The sequence below is a fragment of the Dasypus novemcinctus genome, chromosome 15 (genome assembly GCF_030445035.2).
Source record: "Dasypus novemcinctus isolate mDasNov1 chromosome 15, mDasNov1.1.hap2, whole genome shotgun sequence".
In the NCBI taxonomy this organism is placed as follows: Eukaryota; Metazoa; Chordata; class Mammalia; order Cingulata; family Dasypodidae; genus Dasypus; species Dasypus novemcinctus.
Genome location: NC_080687.1, coordinates 93,007,140 through 93,027,981, shown reverse-complemented (window position 1 = coordinate 93,027,981; position 20,842 = coordinate 93,007,140). Strand labels below are relative to the sequence as shown.

The following is a 20,842-nucleotide window of genomic DNA, read 5'->3' as shown; positions in this document are numbered from 1 at the left end:
CTTTTATAGTTTGTAACATGTTTCACAGTGCAAGGTGTTGGTAGTGGAAGATGTATGGGAGCCCTCTAAAATGATACACAAGTTTGTTTCATAAACTCACAAATTTTACCATATGCATACTGTTTATGTACGTTCATGTATGAATGATAAACATCAATTTTAAAAAGTTTTTAAAAAGTACTATGTATTGTTTTACTCCATGTGTTCAAAATGTAAATGCAAGTAAATTACAGAGAGTGAACTAGAGAGCAGTTATTAGTGGCAAGGGAAGGATGGAGAGATTGAGAGGTGACTACTAAGGGGTAGGGTTTTTTGTGTTTGTTTTTGTTGTTGTTTTGCTTTTCTTGGAGTAATGAAAATATTCTAATATTGATGTGATAAATGCACAACTCTGATTATACCACATGCCATGGATTGTATACTTTAAATGAATTTTATGATTTATGAATATGCTTCAATAAAATTGATTTACAAAAAGAAAAAATATAAAACTAATCTTCTTAACCTTTTCATTTGAAAAGATGAATGGAAATAGAAAGGGGCATTGAGAGTTGGACAGTCCTAAAGAAAGCAGTACAAATCTCTTATAATGAAAGTGTTTCAGATCTTTCAGAAATTAGCTCATGTACATGTTAATATATTAAAATTAGTTTTCTTTAGTGTTAGGTACAAATAATTGTCTCAGTAATTTTTAAAAAACCATGAAAACCATACAAGCATTTTTGTGCTTTTGATATAATGATGGAGATAATGAATCCCATCATATGAATCATGAAATGTTGAAGGCTTTGGCATCATTAATGCTTAGAATATAGAACAGGGAAACGGACTTTGGCCCAGTGGTTAGGGCGTCCGTCTACCATATGGGAGGTCCGCGGTTCAAACCCCGGGCCTCCTTGACCCGTGTGGAGCTGGCCATGCGCAGTGCTGATGTGCGCAAGGAGTGCCGTGCCACGCAAGGGTGTCCCCCGCGTGGGGGAGCCCCACGCGCAAGGAGTGTGCCCGTGAGGAAAAGCCGCCCAGCGTGAAAAGAAAGTGCAGCCTGCCCAGGAATGGCGCCGCCCACACTTCCCGTGCTGCTGATGACAACAGAAGCGGACAAAGAAACAAGACGCAGCAAATAGACACCAAGAACAGACAACCAGGGGAAGGGGGGAAATTAAATAAATAAATAAATCTTAAAAAAAAAAAAGAATATAGAACAGAGTGCTATAATTGTATCTTTTAAAATTCCATCTCCTAACAAAAAAACCACCTCAGACAACCCAAAATCACTTCCAGAAAATTCAGCAACCTTAGAAAGGTTTGGCTCTTCATAAAGAAATTAGACACAGCAGTTTTAATCCTTAATAGAAACGTCATATGTTTCTTTCGTTTTCTTTTGAAAGAATCCGGCATTTACATTTGTTTAAAAATTAGTTGAAAATTTAAAAATATTTTTTGTTACAACTTATTAAAGTAGTTTCTGACAAGTAATGAAATTTTTATTTTAAAGATTCTGACAATGGAGATATTAATTATGATTATGTTCATGAGTTGTCGTTGGAAATGAAGCGTCAGAAGATTCAGAGGGAATTAATGAAACTTGAACAAGAAAACATGGAGAAAAGAGAAGAAATTATCATTAAAAAAGAGGTAATGCTATTTACTGAATGAAAAATATGTTAGGAATTGACATCAGTATGGATATGGTTGAGACCTCTACATCTTGTTATATTCGGTAGTTAATACATAAATCAACTTAGTGTATATCAGCCACTTCATATGTTAATCATCTAATATTCACATCAGTCTATAGATAAATAGGAAATATTTTTGCTCTTGAATAGATGAACAAAAAAGTGATACTTTGTTGGCTAGAGTTACCAGCTAAAGTTAAATGGAATTTGACTCTATGTATGCCTGTTTGAGGTCCATGTTTTTTCTAGAATACTTTGTTTCTTTTCTAAAGAGTAGAAGTACGATTCATTTGAATATATTTTGCTTTTTTTCTGAGGGGATTTTGAAATTTTACAATTTTAGTTTTCTTTATTGATATTAGTGTTATGTTAGGAAAGTTAATTAGCAGATTGATTATAAGCTTGGGTTCAGACTAGCATCAATAGTTGGTAACTATGGGAAGTGTATTTGGCTCAATGAATAGAGCATCCGCCTACCACATGGGAGGTCCAGGGTTCAAACCCAGGGCCTCCTGACCCATGTGATGAGCTGGCCCACATGCAGTGCTGATGGGCGCAAGGAGTGCCATGCCACGCAGGGGTGTTCCCCACGTAGGGGAACCCCATGCGCAAGGAGTCACGCCCATAAGGAGAGCCACCCAGCGTGAAAGAAGTGCAGCCTGGCCACGAGTGGCACCGCACACATGGAGAGCTGACACAACAAGATGACACAACAAAGAGAGACAGATTCTGGGTGCCACTGACAAGAATACAAGTGGACACAGAAGAATACACAGCAAATGGACACAGAGAGCAGACAACTGGGGGAGGGGGGGCATAGAAGGGGAGAGAAATAAAAAGAAAATCTTTAAAATAAAAATAGATCGTGACTATAATGGTACTTAATATTTAATCTGAAGTTTGCTATGATTTGAAAAATAGGTGTTTCATTGTCTAATTATAACAAGCATGATTAGAATACTTTCTGAATTGACTTGCTGATTTTTTTTAAAAAGGTTTCACCAGAAATGGTTAGATCAAAATTGTCTCCATCACCTTCTCTAAGGAAGTCTAGCAAATCTCCAAAGCGAAAATCAAGCCCGAAGTCGTCGTCTTCAGCTAGCAAGAAAGATAGGAAGACAACTGTGGTAACTTCTCCCCTGTTAGAGCAGCAGAGGTCAGTAGGATGATACATAGTGCCAGAAAGAAATATTTTTTTCTGAAGCGATGTTAAAAAGAGTTAGTTGAATTATAGATGGGTACTTTTAATACATATAGTATTTAATGTAAACTTTTTGGCTATTATGAGTAATGCTGCTCTTGAACAGTGGTGTACAAGGATCTGTTTGAGTCCTTCTTTTCAGTTCTTTTGCGTATATACCCAGGAGAGGAATCCCTGGATTATGTGATAATGCTGCATTGAACTTTTTGAGAAACCACCAAACTGTTTCCACAGCATCTGTGCCATTTTATATCCCCTCCAACAATGCAGGAGGGTCTCCCTTTTTGCACATCATTGCCAGCACTTTTTTGCTTTTCCGCCTTCCTACTGGATGTGAGGTGGTACCTCATTGTAGATTTGATTTGCGTTTCTCTAATGGCTAATAATGTTGAGTAAGTATGTTGTACTTACGATTTGTATATCTTTGTAGAAATGTCTATTCAGGTCCTTTGGCTGTTTTTTAATTAGTTTGTCTCTTTGTTGTTGAGTTGCAACTGTTTTCTCCCATACTTCAGGTTGTCTCTTCTCTTTATTAGTGTTATTGGTTACTAGCATACAAAATAGTAAAGGGCAGTAATCAAAAGGATTGCTGCCTTTAATGAAAAAAGGTGCTTTGTTTAATATTATTCAGCCATAAAAAGGAATGAAGTACTGATACATGGTACATTGTAGATTAACCTGCAAAACATTATTCTAAGTGAAAGAAGCCAGACCAAAAAAGGTCACATATTATGATTTCATCTATAAGTAATATCTAAAATAAGTAAATCTATAGAAACAGAAAAGAAATTGGTTGTTTCCAGGGGCTAGGGGAGAGAAGGGATGGGCTATAGCTCCTTAATGGGTGTGGGGTTCCTTTTTGGGATATGTGTTTGTACTAGATAGAGATGGTTATGGTATAACATTATGAATGTGCTAAATGCTACTGAATTGTTCACTGTAAAATGGTTAATTTTATGTTATGTGAGTTTTTACCTTATTAAAAATTTTTTGAATAAGTTCTACGCTAAAATGAAAACGAAAAAATCCATTTAATCTTCCAAATATATTTGTGTTACCTTCAGGAGTTCAAAAAGCAACCAAAGTAAAAAGAAAGGACCTCGTACTCCTAGTCCACCCCCACCCATACAGGAAGATATTGCTCTGGGGAAAAAATATAAAGAAAAGTATAAAATAAAAGACAGGATAGAAGAAAAAACAAGAGAAGGAAAAGACAGAGGACGTGATTTTGAAAGACAAAGAGAAAAAAGAGACAAGCCAAGGTAAGTAGAATCAAGAATATTTGCCTTTAAGAGCTTTTAGACTTTAGTGTAACAGCTTTTTATTTTTTTAACTACATATAATGTGTATTTAATTATTCCCATATCGAGCCATTGATAATTCAATAAACATTAACTTTTATATAAATGGAATTCAGGGAGTTGGGCAGTGAAAGAGCTGGGACCCTTTTGAAAACATTTTGTTCTGAAATGTAATGATTTTAGGGATCCTCTTCCCTTCATTTTTTATTAGTTCTCATTTATTCTTTCATGAAATTAATATTTCCTCGAGAAAAGTGTAGATCTTTAGAGGGTTTGCAAGCTCTTCTGCTTGAATTATAATATAATGGAAAGTGCACAAGCCTTGAAGTTATGCAAAAAGGAGCTTGTATCCTGGCTGTGCCCTTACTTGATGTAAGTAACATCACATCAGGTTTTGAATTAGTGTGGTCTCTTCATTTCAGTTGATGAAACAATATTATAATTGCATTGTTTATTATAGTCCATAGTTTATATTAGGGTTCACTCTTTGTGTTATACAGTTCTTTGAGGGATTTTTTTATAATAGTCTGGTAAAAAATATACACCCTGAAAAATGAGGTGCTTTTAAAATACATACCTTAAAATTATTGCTAAATTTATAGTCATTTTTGTAACATTTTCCTAATCTGTGGATATTAACACAAATAATATCCATGAAGGGTTATGCCTTTTAATATTAAAATGGAACCTTTGTACTCATATTGGGAATTGCTTGGCTGAGGCATTATCTTTTTTCTGTATTAATTAAGCTCAGTTTAGAGACCTAAAATGTGCCTTGATATGAATGTTAGACCAGGGATATGATATTTAAACACTTAAAGAGATTTGTAATATAGCTGACCATAATTATACAATATATTAAGTTCATGATAGACCTGTTAAAAATGATTGTTTCTTAATTATCAAAATAACATTTGGATTGAAAAAAAATAACGTTTCATATTTAGACCAATGGCCAAGGCTTGAGCTTTGATTTGTTGGTGTGATATTGGGAAAATTTGTGGTGCCTAGAGAGAAACTCTTGTATTGCAGCAAGCCAATATCTGAGAATGGTTTTTATGGCCCTGAAAATGATACTTTTTGCCTTTGTACAACATGCTTTGTGGAAATAGAGACTTGAAAGGAAAGTTATTCTCAAATACTTACAGAGAGATTTTCAGTAATAGGAGGTAGTTGGGGGAAGTTTAATCTGGTTCCAATAATTGGTCCACACAGCAGTGCATAATGTGGTAAATGGTGTCCAAATATTCAGTCCATTAAAAATGTAGAGTTGTGTTATAGTGAGATAAATGAAATAACTGAGACAAGCCTGTTATTCCCAGCTGCAACATCAAAATCTATCCCAATCCAGCTGTGTTTTGGTGACACTCTGGTGGTCTGGTCCTCTTCTTCATATCCTTACCATTCCATCACATCCCAGCAGACAGTAAGAGCTTTAACTTGCTCTGCCAGGCAGAAGATAGCAGCTTCTTGTCTTAGTTCCATATTATGCCAGTGTGTGTTGCGTTATTTAATAGGAAATTATTTTGGATTTAAATTGCTTTAAAGAATATGTTTAAGGGTTATCTTAATTTTCTTCATTCTTTAACTGAGACTTTTGAAATTATTTCATTTGTACATAAATACAAAAGTGAAACCAGACCAAAATTAGTAGTACTTTGGCTTAGATTTACATATATCTTCTAGAGCTTCTGTGGGTTTGTTTGAATCAAATCTTTTTTACAAGCATTGTTATATATTTATGGAGGGGAAGCGGATTTGGCCCAATGGATAGGGCATCTGCCTACCATTTGTGAGGTCCAAGATTCAAACCCAGGGCCTTCTGGCCCGTGTGATGAGCTGGCCCACATGCAGTGCTGATGGGCACAAGGAGTGCCGTGCCAAGCAGGAGCGTCCCGCGTAGGGGAGCCCCATGCACAAAGAGTGTACCCCATAAGGAGAGCCGCCCAGCACGGAAAAAGCACAGCCTGCCCAAGAGTGGCGCCGCACACATGGAGAACTGATGCAGCAAGATGACACAACAAAAAGAGACACAGATTCCCAGTGCCACTGACAAGAATACAAGCGGACACAGAAGAACACATAGTGAATGGACACAGAAAGCAGACAGCTGGTGGGGTGGATAGGGAAGGGGAGAGAAATAAATAAAAAATAAATCTTTTTAAAATATTTATTTGTTTATTTATGGAGAAGAGATCTTTTAAAAGATTTCCATAAGTATAAATGTTCTCCCAGTCTGTAGATCATTCCATTAGAAGTTAATCCCCTTTCCCTTGCTGCAAAGGGACAGTAAGCTACCAGGCATAAAACAAATCATCGCCCAGGAGCATTTTCTTTCTTCATCTTACAGATTTATTTGGATAAGTAAGATCTTGCTAGATTTTCCATGATACTTCCCTGGCTAAAATTCTCCAGTGATGTCCCTCATGCTTAGAATAAAATCCAGAAGTTTACCATACCATATGGCCTCTGCCTGCTTGCTGACCATGTCTTGGAAAGCTCTGCTGCTCACTCATAACTGTAGCTACACTTGTCTTCTTTCTGTTCTCATGTAACGCAATACTCCTACTTCCTTTGTACTTGGTGACCTCTGATCGAAAAGCTCTTCCTTCTGATCATTCAGGTCTTGGCTCCAATAGCATCATCTCCTCAGCAGAGGCCCTTCCTCATCAAGCAACCCAACATAGTCCACCTGACAGAATTCCTTTTTATTTTTTTAATTTTTGAACTAAGAGGTTGTTTTTTATTATCCTGTTTTATAGACTTACATGAGCCAAAATTATCTCACTTGATTGTTGTTTCACACTCTAGACAATATGAATCTGTACAGACTAATTTTCAATTCTAGCCTCACTCTTATTGCTGTGAAACCCCTCTGTTTCAGTTACTTTATAAAGTTGTGGTTTTAAAGATTAAATGGGTTTTATTTTTCTTACTCTAATGTTATATAGAAATTATCACTACCATTTATCCCCAAATCTTCTCCAGTATACATTGATACTGAGCAAATGTTACTATATTTTCTCTGCCCTGATCTGAAAAGGTTTGGAAAATACTGATTTAGGAGGTGACCATCAGTACTTTTGATGGTGGAATAATTCAGTAGAGGAAAGGGGGTTTTGTGACATTCATTCATTTATTAAATCATTAAATACATATTCATTGAGCACCTGTTATATATCAGGCATAGTTCAAGTTACTAAGGATACATCAGAGAACAAAACAAAAGAGTATTTACTCTCATGGGGTTCACAATCTGAATAGGGGGAGTAGGGCATCGAAAACACACAGGCAATGTGGTTAAGTGTGACAAATGAAACCAAAGCAGGGTAAGAAGTGAGAGAGTGATGTCTGGGTGGTACTTGATTCAGGCCAATGGGCAGAGAGGCTGAGGCAGCGAACTGGAATGAAGGAAGGAGTATGTTTAGGCAGCATAAAGTTCACAGGCCCTGAGGTGGGATTTTCTTAGTGGTTCAGGGAACAGCAAGGAGACCATGGTAGCTAAAGCTGAGGGAACAAAGGAGGTTGTGCAGGAGATCTAAGCAGACAGAGAGAGTTAGGGAAATTTGTAATAAGGCCCTAAGGAGTAGGTGAAGCCAGACTCTGATTGTCCACTGCCCTAGGCCTTAGTCTCAATGCGGAACCTTTACAGAATCTCCTCTTTAGGCCCTTTGCACCACTTAGTAATTCATACAGCCACATTTGCCTGGGTGACTGCCATACTCCCAGTGGTTACCCAGAAATCTGTGTGCTTGACAGTGAAATTCCCCACCTAGAGGTCCTCCACAATGCGGAGCCATTTGCATTTGGCAATTTGCAATTGCCAACCATATTAAAAACAAAAAGATTAAATCAGTTAATATGTATAAAGTACTTAAAACAGTGTATACATAATTGAAACATGGAACTGCTATTATTGTTAATACTATTATTATTATTGTAATGGTTTTGTCTTCTTTACCTTTTCCTCAATGCTGTAAGTAATGCTTGGGGCATAATAGGTGCTTATTCAATATCTGTTGAGTAAATTAAAATTGCATGTTATTTAATAGGAGTAAATTTCTTATGTAAAATAATAGAACTGAAATATTTCTACATGTCAGATCTCTGTCACATTGCATTGAATTTTACCACTGCCAAGTAGAGTTGATTATGATAATACCCATGGTCGTTTGGGAAAAAAAAATACACTTACATGATGATTTTAAACGTTAAACTATGAATATTAGTTACATTATGTAAGCATATTTTCATATTTGAGAAATAGCAACAATTGATTGTGAAAAACTGGTATTACTACTTTAAGAAAGTCTGGGATAAACAGGGTTTCATATGTGCATTATTATTAATATGTGCATCAGGAGTGTGAAATATTTTTCTTTTTAAATTTCTTGTACCTTTCACAGTTCTCCCCAAAGTGAAATACACCCTGAATATTCTCATCCCACATCATGTCCTAATTATAAGAGCATTATTGAAAGGCTTTTGATTGGAGTCTTGTCAGATTAACTTTTTCTGTGTGCTATGAACCACAGTGTTTCTGCCAACTGTGTACAGATTTGTGTTTTAAGGTATAGCACTTTTTCTGCAGGCAATAAACTTTCCCATTTTATTTGAATTTCAGACTTTCTTCCTCAGATAAGAAACCAGCCAATTCTAGAACATAAGAATAGTTAACCTGAGATTACTTCTATTCTTAGTTGAAACATTTAAAAATAGTCTGTAACCAAAGTAGTAGTAATTTTGGTCAGATTTCAGGACAGTTTTATTACTTAGGGGTAATGCCTTTTCTATATCAGAACAGACATTGATCCAGGTAGGCATGTATCATCCATGATCTGACTCATCTTGTTTTATAATTGGCTCCTTTTCAGTATTCTTCATCAGATTTTAAAGGAGTAGTAACAGAGAGGGAAATGTAAAGGTGCCTGCAGTTTTCTTAAACATGGTTAATTTTGTTTGATCAGTGTATCTTTAAAAAGCAAAACAAAACATGGTTAACATGCTTAAGTCACACCTTGACAACACGCCGTACGTATGACAGCTTGATTAGTCCAAGTTCTAATTGAAGTTTTTCCCTCCAGGCTGTAGATGCCAAATTTGAGTAGAAACTTGACTGGGATATTGAGGGACGAAACGGGGTCCCTGTTATGGGACGAGTGGGGTCCCGTTGTGGGACGAGAGGGGTCCCTGGCGTGGGGAAGAAAGCCTCGTATGGCCGCTGAGGCTTCCTTCGGGGGCTCCGAAGGCGTGGAGGGCGCACGACCCAGGAAGGAGTCGCGGAGACAGGCTGATGGCACAAGTCTGGTTTATTGCGGAAGGGGACACAGCTTTATAGGGTTAGGGACTGCGTGGAGGGATTTGATAGGTGCGGGCGGGTACTGCTTCCTGATAGGTGATTGTAAGCGGTTGCTAGGCAGAGGGCTGGCTGAGAGGTTTGGAATAGGGGAGGGGAAAGGGGAAGTGAGAGCTGGCCAGATGTTGGGCTAGGCGGGAGATAAAAAGGGGGAGGGCAGCACCGGCCAGCCGTTAGCAGCAAAGGCCTAGTCAGGCGTGGTCACCTTATCTAGGCCCAGTGGGCAGAGGCGGTATCACTTCTTGCCGCACCGTTTGCTACTGTGGCAAGCCGGGCGCCCTTCCTCCCACAGGATATAACATGTTTATTTGAAAGATATAGTATGTGTAGACTTTTTTCTTAAGTTCTGTGTAATAATCAGTAAAGGTTATTGTAGACATTCTGAAATGATTTTGAGTATACCCTAGAAAATAAAATCAAAATTATCTTAAAAGCCAGTTCAGTGGAGAGCTACCTTCTTTATTTTATCAATTCAGAAAAATAGTCATTACCTCCCAATTTTAAAAGATCCACACCATTTCAGATTGTAACTGATGAAATTGAAATTGAAAAGCACCAGAAGACAGTAATTCCAATTCTCAAAGTTACAATGATTTTCCTGTCATCAGTAGAATGCATTTGAATGGCCATTGATCATAAATAGTTTTCCAAATTTGGGTAAGATACATTGGACATTTCCACTTGTATCTGTATGTAAATAAGTTTGTATTTAGAGTCAGTTAAGTTACAGTGGCTTGATTGCTTTTTTTAATATATGGTAAAGGAATACAAAATTTTATTAAGCATAAAGGTTTAGTAGAATCACAGATAACTAAGATGTTCAGATGAATGTGATGTGTTTTTTGTGGGTTTTTTTTGTTTTTTTGTTTTTTTTTTTTGCTTATTTCCAAGTTCTGCAAAAATCTTTCATCAGTCTTTTGACTTAGAATGTATATCTAGGGCATCATGTATAAACAACAAAATTTAGGGCAGTGTTTCTCAAATGGGGGTGATTTTGCCACCCAAGGAACATTTGACAATGTCTAGAGTCATTTTTATTGTTGTGACTTGCGGGGAGAAGAGGTGACACTACTGGCTTCTAGTGGGTAGAGCCCAGGGATGCTAGTAAACATCCTGCAATGCACAGGCCCACTCCTCAGAACAGTTACCTGGTACAAAAATGTCAGCAGTGCTAGATTGAGAAACACTGGTTTAGGACTAATAATGATCTTGCTACCATTGTGAATATTGAAAAAATGTTTATCATAGGCGCTAAGGCAACTCCAAAACAGTTGACTAGAAATTCAATTTTTTTTTTTTTTTTTTTTTTTAGTTAAAAGCAATATTTCATGTGACTACCTACCCCAGAAATAAACCCAAAATGATTCGTTTGAGGATTATGTTACTCATCTGGGTATATGATGTCTGGAACATTATTTTTTAAAATATTGATTCTGTTCTTTTTTAGTTATTGCACAAAATTTGTGTATCTAGCTCTCCAACAAATACACATTAAGCATATTCAGTGTGGACACACCCAGGATATAGTGGTGTTTAGGAGTGATTCAGGTGTGCTTCTTGTGGTCAAAAGTTGTTTTACTGCAGCAGAGTAAGAAGATGATTTGAAGAGGGTAGAGGAGGCTTTAGTTAAACTAAGAGTTATTTTTGAACTGCATCTCAGTTGGTGCTGCCCAAGAGTGAAGTCAGGTTACTTATGATAAAGATAATATATTTTTTGTTGTCCTTTCCTTTAACCTCAGCATTCTTTCCCCTTTCTAAATGCCAACCCAAGCAGCACAAACTTTGCTTGGCTTAGCTGGCAATAATTTTCCCTTTTCCCCATTGCCTTGACTTACAGGCACTCTTACAGCTACTTTGTATCTAGATCTCATTAGTGTGTTTGCTGTTTGGTATTTGTGGATCCCCCTTCCAAATAGCTGTATACATTCTCAGATTGCCTCTGGTAAGAGTGAATCCCTTAGTGGAGTCCGGGGAGGTTGTCTGTGCTCAGTGGAAAACTGCCTGGAATGGCAGTGTGCGGTGTAGTCAAATCTTGGGAGAAAGGCAGTGCAGATCTCAGCTAAACTGTGGCTTCAAACTGACTTAAAAATCAACCACACATTTAACAACCAATATTAAGAATTGTATGGCATTGCAAATTGAAAATTCATCCTGGATTTATTATCCATGCTTTTAGCTTTTATTTTTATGTTGAGTTTTTGTTTGTAAAGATTTTCCTTTGGCTAGGAAGGAAGACTGCTGACTGTTTTGGTGGTTGTCCCTTGTAGGTCTACTTCCCCAGCAGGGCAGCATCACTCTCCTATATCTTCTAGACATCACTCATCTTCCTCACAGTCAGGATCATCGATTCAAAGACATTCTCCTTCTCCTCGTCGGAAAAGAACTCCTTCACCATCTTACCAACGAACAGTAACTCCACCTTTGCGACGCTCTGCTTCTCCCTATCCTACACATTCTTTGTCTTCTCCTCAAAGAAAGCAAAGTCCTCCAAGACATCGCTCTCCAATGCGAGAGAAAGGGAGGCATGACCACGAACGAACTTCACAGTCTCATGATCGGCGCCATGAAAGGAGGGAAGGTATGCATTGTATTTGATCTTGATTTTTTAAAATTCTTTTATTTAAATAGTTATCTTCTTTATTAGAATATTGGACATCCAAGTTTCTTGTTAGAATGAGGGAGAGAGGAGAAATGTGCTATATTAAGTCTCCTGCAGGATATAGGCTAGAGTTCTTATGGGTGGTAGGAGATGCTCAGCAGCATGAGAATGTAAGCTGTTAATATTAAATATATACAAGTGGCCTTTTACACGGTATTAAGTTGGTCCTTTCTTTAGTCAAGATATTTTAGTGAGTACCCTTGTATTCTACATATATGGGGCCATCTGATTCTTGGAGCATCTCTCTCAATTGCTTAGTTAATTTCCACGAAAAAGGAGGTGAAAGAAAGAAAAGGAGGAAATCAGGAAACATAGTTTGAAATTCACATCAGAAGTGTTTTGATAAAAGAGTAAGAGCCAATGGAAACTTTCACAAGGTCAGTACAAGCTACTTAGCACATTTCTAGGTCTACCATGTAGTAAGAAAGTAATAAGCAAAACAGTTTTCCTTTCTAGATGTCTAAGAATTAAGTTACTTGGGATTTGCTACTCCTTCTTCAAGCTGAGAAACTATTATTACTTGGTAGTACAATGTGAGAACTCTTACCTCTTTCTTTACTTCTTGCCCAGGCTCTTGTCCCTGTTTATTTAACTTAACAGGTCTTTTTCCTAACCTCTTCTGAATTTGCCTTTTTTTTTTTTTAATGAGGTACGAGGTCTGGGATTGAGCCTGGGACCCATATGTGCAAAGCCGGTGCTCACCCACTGAGGCATATCTGCTCCCCTGAGCTGGTCTTTTTCATTTGTTTGCTTGTTGTTTGTTTTGAATTATTAATAGCTTTTGAACATAGTAAGCATGCAGGAAATACTTGCTTACTTGCCAAATATTTCTGTGTGATAATGCATTTAAAAAGCCTTTCTGTGAGTACAGTACAACAGTCTCCTGTGAACCGTCCTACTTTTTCTGTCAATAGTGTAAGCAATAAATAAGTTCTTAAATAGTGATTGCATTAGTAGGGACAACAGAGAGCACTTATATTGTAGAATTATTCTTATGTACATGATTCACATGCTAGATCAATACAAGAGTTTTGATGGAATATCAGTAAGATGGGAAGATTCTCTTATACTTTTCTATTTTAATAAGATATTTAGCAACTGCAGTTACTAGGTAATATAATGTGCATTAGGTGAATACTTAGTGCATGAAAACACTTTGCTTTAATACTCTAAAACAAAATTATTAAATATAGTAATGAGGGAAGCAGCTGTGGCTCGAGCAGTTGAGCTCCTGTTTACCATATGGAGGACCCAGGTTTGATCCCTGGGACCTCCTGGTAAAAAACGAAAAAAGTCATCCCAGACCTGCGCAGAAGCACAGGCCTCCATGTGGTCCCCACGACAAAGCAAAGCACCAAAAAGACAATGATGCAACCAGATAGGTAGTTAGGTAGATAAATAAGTATACTAATTAAGGGAAAATGGTGTGTAGTTGAGCCTTGTAGGAATGCTTTATTGTGATAAGAGGAGCTTTTGTTATAGGAAGATCCTTTTTAATAACAAACCATATGTATTTAAGTACTTTCTAAGGAGGACACTTCTTTAACCTTCCATGTAAGAGATTTAACTATTGTCTGTTCCTCTATGTAGCTGTCATTTTCTGAAATCAGGATCATTTCAGTGGATGGATTGGGAGGTGATTTGTAAAGACATATGTTTGTCTTTGTGTTTGTAAAGACATATGGGGAGATCATTTTTAAAAGTGTCTGCAATTAGGTGAGCAAATTTTTAGCCACAGCTTATATTGGGGGAGGAGTAGAAGTGATAGATGTGCACAGTAAGGATAGAAGTATGTCTGTTCCTTGCCTGGTTCTTGTACCCTTAAATGGCATTGTGGATCTAGGCATACGTATAAAGCAGTTAGCAGGGGAGTTAGGTTATTGACGTTAGATCTGGGGTCCCTGAAGAAGTCTGTGGGTACAGCCACTGAGGGCAAGGAGAAGGTAAATTTACAGTGTCCTAGGCATAAGGCTTGGTACAGTTGTTAAAATATAGCCTTTCCAGCATGTCACAATAGCAATTGCTAAAATAGCAATTCTAGGATGTAAAGCACAGCTCACTGAGGAATCTGATTAAAAAGGACAGGGTTTTTTCCTTCAGGGTTCTCTGGTTAATTCTTTGGCTTCGGATAAGATTTATACTGTAATCAACTTATACCTATTCTAGGCTTATCTATAGAGTGGTTTCTAATCTTTGTAAATTCCCTTGAGGAATGAGGTATGATTAAACCATTTAAACTTTGGGCCTCTATTTTTTCATTTCTAAAATGATAGGGTTTGATTAGGTAACTGGTGAGATTTGTTCAGCTTTTTAAAACATGAAGTCATTTCTTTGAAATGTTAGAAAATGAAGTAAAGAAAAGTTTAGAGACTGGTACACACAGGAATGTTGATAATATTAAACAGCTATAGAGGAGAGTGGTTGAATAACAGTTTATCTCTTTGCCAGCCAGCTTACTAATTGTAGCCTTTCTTAGGTGTTTAACTACTTTTTTGTAGTTTTGAGCTGATGATGTGAGATCTAGTCTAGTTTAATACTTGGTAGAAGTGATGAACGCTCCTGTGGGCCTCTGGAATTAAAAGTGGTTTCTAAAGACTAAAAACCATCAGTGATAGGAAATCTGATTATTTCACTTGTTTAGAATCTATAAGTTTGGGTGTGTTGGGGGGACGGTGATCATGTTCAGAGTTTATCCATTTAAGAATGTAGTTATCCAAGTGTTAATAAAATTATTTTCAGACTTTCAGAAGCTCCATATTAAATATATTGTCTTGTTTCCTGAAATTTTATAAAAGAATTTATAGTTGCTTTCCAAAATTGTATTGTAGAGACTAGAGGCAAAAGAGATAGAGAAAAGGACATGAGAGAAGAACGCGAGTATGAACAGGATCAGAGTTCTTCCAGAGACCACAGAGAGGACAGAGAACCTCGAGATGGCCGGGATCGGAGAGATGCCAGAGATACTAGAGACCGAAGGGAACTACGAGACTCCAGAGATATTCGGGACTCCCGGGAAATGAGGGATTACAGCAGAGACAACAAAGATAGCCGTGATCCCAGAGAGTCCCGTTCCACTCGTGACGCCCATGACTACAGAGAACGTGACAGTCGAGATCCTCATCGGAAGGAGGACCCATGTCAGGAAGAGTCCCGGAGTTACAGCAGAAACCATTTGCGAGAAGAAAGTTCTCGTACTGAAATAAGGAATGATTCCAGAAATGAGTCTCGAAGTGAAATTCGGAATGACCGGATGGGCAGAAGTAGGGGGAGAGGTCCAGAGTTACCTGAAAAGGGTAAGGTTTCTAACTTGTCAGTGAACTGCTATCTTGTACGTTTCACATAGGAATGTTTAAATGCTCAAGATTTGTCTTCTAATACATTCTTGCAAAGTAATTTTTTAGTTAATTAAATGTGTGATCTTCCCTGTAGATTCTGAATAGGAATTACTAGCTTAAGTTAGCAAAGGACAAATGGGACCTGACCTAGACCCACTGGCTGAATTATAAACCATTCATGCCTACCATCATGATTAATTGAGGACACTAAGAAAATTGCCATCAGGAATAAAAGTAGACCCAAAATGAAATAATTTCCTGTAAACAGGTATTGGATCATTAAATGATCAGTACAATTAAGTGAGGTTAAGATGGTAGGCTTTTGGAAATGAGTGCTTTCTGAAATGTCTGATTTGTGTTTTCCTCAGTACTTGTACTTGCTTCAAGCCATTATTTATCAGTATTTTGAACCATTTTTCTCATCTTCCCCTAAAAACCATTTGTCATCACCTAATAACTGCTTACTTAAATGTATTTGACTGTCTCCGAACTGCCGAGACCTATTTAATTAGCTTTGGCCTTCCCCTTTCCCCCCACCAAACCCTGCTGCAGAGCTTTTGTCATTCTTCTTTTCCTTGGTCTATCAGTCTATCCCTGGTCAGTCACAATTAAGTGTTGAAGGTCTCTCATCTTCTCCTCATAGGTCTTGGTTTCTTTTGGCTCTTTGCTTTTACATCCAAATCTCAGAAGTCAATATTTCTTGTTTCATGAAAAACTCTATTGTTTTTTTTGTTTGTTTGTTTGTTTGTTTTTGAAGATATGTAGATCACACAAAATGTTACTTTAAAAAATATGAGAGGCTCCCATGTACTCTATTGGGTTTTGATTTCAAATACTTTCCATTTATGTCTTTATAACTCTTTCCATTGAGGTCTTGTACATATTTATTCCTAGGTTCCTTATATTTTTGTTGCCATTGTAAATGGTAGTTTAAATTTTTTATGTTATTTTTGAATATTATATTCAAATGGGTCAAAATTTCAAAGATACAAAATACAAAGAAGTATAGTGAAAAGCCTCCCTTCTGTCCCTGACCTGGTTCCCTCTTTCTAGAAATATCTATTGTTGCCTGATGTATATGTATCCTTTCAAAAATACTTATAAAGGAAAAACAACAACTATACTGTTCTATACTCAACTCTTTTCACTTAACTAAATACTTTGTAAATCATTCCATATCAGTAAATTAGGTGAACAGCTACCTCCTTCTTTTGGTACATAGAGGCCATAATAAATATATATGCCATGAAGTTGGCAATACCTACATTGAAGAATGCTTAGGTATCGCAGTCTTTCTGTTTTTCAAACAACACCTCAGTGAATAACCATGTACATGGGTCACTAAATGCTAGCTTTTAAACATTATATCTTCTAATGCTTATTGCTGATATATAGCAATGGTAATTGGTGTTTGTATATTCATCTTATTTGTTATGTTGTGTTTTCTTAAGAGGTCTAATAATTTATAGATTCTCTTATTAAACAATTATGTCTAGGAATAGATATATTTGTGTCTTCCTTTCTGATTATTGTTTAATTACTTCTGGTAACCTGCTGAGCATCACATTCAATTTAGTATATTGATAATAAGCAATATAATGAGATCCTTTGTTTTGTTTCAGATTTTAAAGTATCATTGCTGGCATTTCATTATTACATATCGTGTTCGTGGAGTTATAGTATATGCTTTTTATTGTGTAAAGAATTTCTCCTAATTTTCACGACATAGCCAACAATTTTTGCTTTTTCTATATCTTGAAAAGATATAGTTTTTGAATTATGTTAATTTTTAAAATTTAGAACAATTCTTGCATTCCTCTGATAAATGCAATTTTGTCAGCTTTTTTTTAGTTCTAGAATAGGTTTGTCAAAATTCAGTTTTGGATTTAACATTTATTGAGATTTGCATATAATCCCTGGTTTTGGTTGTAAATATTTAGTAACCGCCTCTTCAGGAAAAAAGTGGTAATTTTTTGCTTATGCTAATTTCCGTGGTATAAATATTCCCATCATAGCAGATTTTAAGCTATTAATATGATGTCATTTAATGTAGAAAAAAGGAAAAAGATATTTTCATGAGCTAGTGTGAGCCCGTTCTGGTATACCACTGCATAATTTTTAAAAATTTTTTATGTTGTCCTTGGTTGGTTTGGGGATCAAAGCTATACTAGCCATATAAAATGGGTTAGGGAGTTTTGCTTCTTTTTTTTCTCTTCTCTAGAATAATGTATATATGATTGGTTATCTGTTCTTTGTAAGTTTGATAATATTTGTTAAGCCTGGTGAGTTTCTCATTTTTCTGATTATTATTGGTTTTACTACAGATTGAGTTTCTTCAATATAAATTTGTTTAGATTTTCTGTTTCTTCTTGGAGCAGTTCTTATGTTACCTTTTTCAAGAAATGAGTTTTCTAATTTTTTATACATAGATGCTCCTAATTACTTTTTTAAAATCTGTTGTTTTTTTTCTTTGACCCACTGTTTGTTTTTTGAGTGTGGTATTCCATCTCCATATCTGTGTATTTTCCAAATTTCCTTCCTTTTTTTTTTCAAAGATTTATTTATTTATTTCTCTCCCCTCCCCCCCCACCCCGGATGTCTGTTCTCTGTGTCTGTTTGCTGCGTCGTCTTCTTTGTCCACTTCTGTTAGCGGCATGGGAATCTGTGTCTCTCTTTCTTGCGTCATCTTGTTGTGTCAGCTCCCCCTGTGGGTGGCACCATTCTTAGGCAGGCTGTACTTTCTTTCGTGCTGGGCCGCTCTCCTTACGGGGTGCACTCCTTGCACATGGGGCTCCCCTACATGGGGGACACCCCTGCGTGGCAGGGCACTCCTTGCGTGCATCAGCACTGCGCATGGGCCAGCTGCACACAGATCAAGGAGGCCCAGGGTTTGAACCACAGACCACTGGGCCAAGTCCGTTTCCCTAAAAATCTGTTTTATCTGTAGTTATATATATGCTTATTTTTTCCTAGATGGGTCTTGCCAGAGAATTGTCTGTTTTGAGCCCTCAAAGAGCCAGTCTTTGGTTTGGTTGATCTTCTCTTTTATCTTTTTTTCCCTACTTCATTAATTTCTGCTCTTATGTTTTACTCTGTTGTGAAATGCGTAGTATTTTTTTAAGTTATCCATTCTAAATATTTTCTAAATTTTAATATGACTTTTTCTTTGCCTCTGGAGTTACATAGAAATGGGATTTTTAAAAAATTTCCAAACATGATTATATTTATAGGTCCCTTCCACACATGTTAATTTAATTGTTAACAGAGACTAGTCAGTCAGAAGTCAGTTCTTTGGTCTTGGAATTTGTTTAGACTTACTCTGTGGTTCAATAGTCAGTTTTTATAAGTGTTTTGCATACACTTGAAAATGATGTCTTTGTAATCTTTGGATGCAAATTATATTTCTAAGATGAAGTTTGTTAGCTGCACTTTCAAATCTTCTACATCTAGTAATTTTTGGTTCTATCCTTACAGAGGATGAGTTATATTTTCCATTATGATTGTGGATTTGGCAATTTCCTTTATTTTTGCAGAATGACCCTTTTATCCCTAACAGTGCTTTTTTGTTTTAAAGGTTATTTTGCTAATGACATCTTTCTGTTGATTAGCATTGATTTGATTATCTTTTTCCAGCCTTTCAACTTTTCTGAATCCTTTTAAATGTTACTTTGAAGAATATATAGTCATTAGGCATATGTTGAATCTTCTCGTTGTATCTTCCTTGTGTAACTTTCAAAGTTTTTATCTCTCTATTTTGACTTCTGGGTAATTTTGTCAGACTTACCTTCTAGTTTACTAATTTCCCTTAGCTGTATCTCATCTTATGTATAACATATTCATTCCTACATGTTATATGTAGCTTTTTTGTAGTCTTTAAAAAACATTTTAAGTTTATTTCTATTCTTTGATTATTAAAATATTCTTTACAGATATATTAATTGTAATACTCTGTTACATTATTTAGATTAAGCTATAATTTTTTTAGGCCTTAAATCCTGTTATATGTGAATTGTGTGATTTTGGTGAGGTGGTTCTTGGTTTAGGTGGGTTGGTCTCTCATATGTTTTTTTAGATTGGGGGTGAACTTAACTCTCATCAGACTCTTTCTTGTGACAGGTCTGTGAGGTTGAGGGCATGGCTCTCCAGAGTTTTTACCTTTGATTTTGCCAGATTTTCATAGCCCCCAGTACTGCTTCTCTTCTACTCTGCCCCTTCCACCCCCCAAATTTTTTAACTTTCTTATTTTGAAGTAAGAGGGTGCAATGAAATGTCCAGGGAAGTCCCTTGTACTCTTTCCCCAGCACCCCCAATATTGATATCTTATACAGCTGTGGTACATTATCAAAAGCAAGAAATAAACATTGGTGTAATGCATAGAATTTATCAGGTTTTGCCAGTTGTACATGTACTTGTGTGTGTGCATGTATGTAAAGTTTTATCACATGTGTAGCTTTGTCTTACCATCACAATCAAGATACTCGAGTGTACTGTCACCACAAGACACCCATGTGCTACCTCTTTATAGCCACACCTCATCCCCGGCCACTGGCAACCACTAATATGTCTTTCCTTTTTAAAAGTAGGTTATTTCATGAGTGTCACATAAATGGAATCATGCTTTGTATCCTGTCGAGATTGACTTTTTTCATACCACATAATTTCTTTCAAGTTCTTCCAAGTTGTTACATGTATCAATAGTTCATTGTCTTTTTTATTGCTAGATAGCATTCTACTGTATGGATGTACAAGAGTTTGTTTAGTCATTCTCCCAGTGAAGGACATTTGAGTAGTTTCCAATTTGGGGGCGGTTATGAATATAGTTGTGAATTATGAATGTTACTGTGAACATTTTAATTCCTACTTTTTTCATTAAAATTTTCACATAGCACTTAATGTCTTGCCCAAGTACCTTGGGGTCTATACTGTATATTTTCAATTTAAACTATAATCAAAGCAATAATATTTATCTGTATTTTTCATTATTTTCACAATATTTCTGTGGATTAGAAATGAAACAGTAGCTTTTATTTTTGTTTTGTTTGCTGGATTGATTGAAATGAGTATCTTTGCTTTATGGTTCTATTATATGACATTTTTAAAAACTGGGCATAGGTTACCCAAGTTAGTCATCAAACAACTTGGGTGTTCTAATTCCATATTTGATATTCTTTTCAACAGTGAATTACTATACTTTGGAATACAATTGGTTAAAAATATATATATATAAGGTGTGTGGTTTTTTTGGGAGGGGGAAGCTTATAGCTGGGAAACTTGTCAAATGATGTGTGTATGTTAAATATTTGTGTGAATA

The 20,842-nt window shown here is 36.4% G+C and overlaps 1 protein-coding gene across 5 annotated transcripts in view; it reads left to right on the top strand.

The window, feature by feature from the left end:
- The window catches only part of ZC3H13 (zinc finger CCCH-type containing 13), an 87,428-nt gene that overhangs the window by 44,539 nt on the left and 22,047 nt on the right, over positions 1–20,842 (top strand). For all 5 annotated transcript variants that reach the window (XM_004475436.4, XM_004475439.4, XM_004475437.4 and 2 more), the window contains 5 exons: positions 1,496–1,635; positions 2,675–2,835; positions 3,945–4,142; positions 11,805–12,115; positions 15,025–15,489. In XM_004475436.4, coding sequence (XP_004475493.1) covers positions 1,496–1,635; positions 2,675–2,835; positions 3,945–4,142; positions 11,805–12,115; positions 15,025–15,489 — 1,275 coding nt within the window. The remainder of the gene's footprint in view (positions 1–1,495; positions 1,636–2,674; positions 2,836–3,944; positions 4,143–11,804; positions 12,116–15,024; positions 15,490–20,842) is intronic.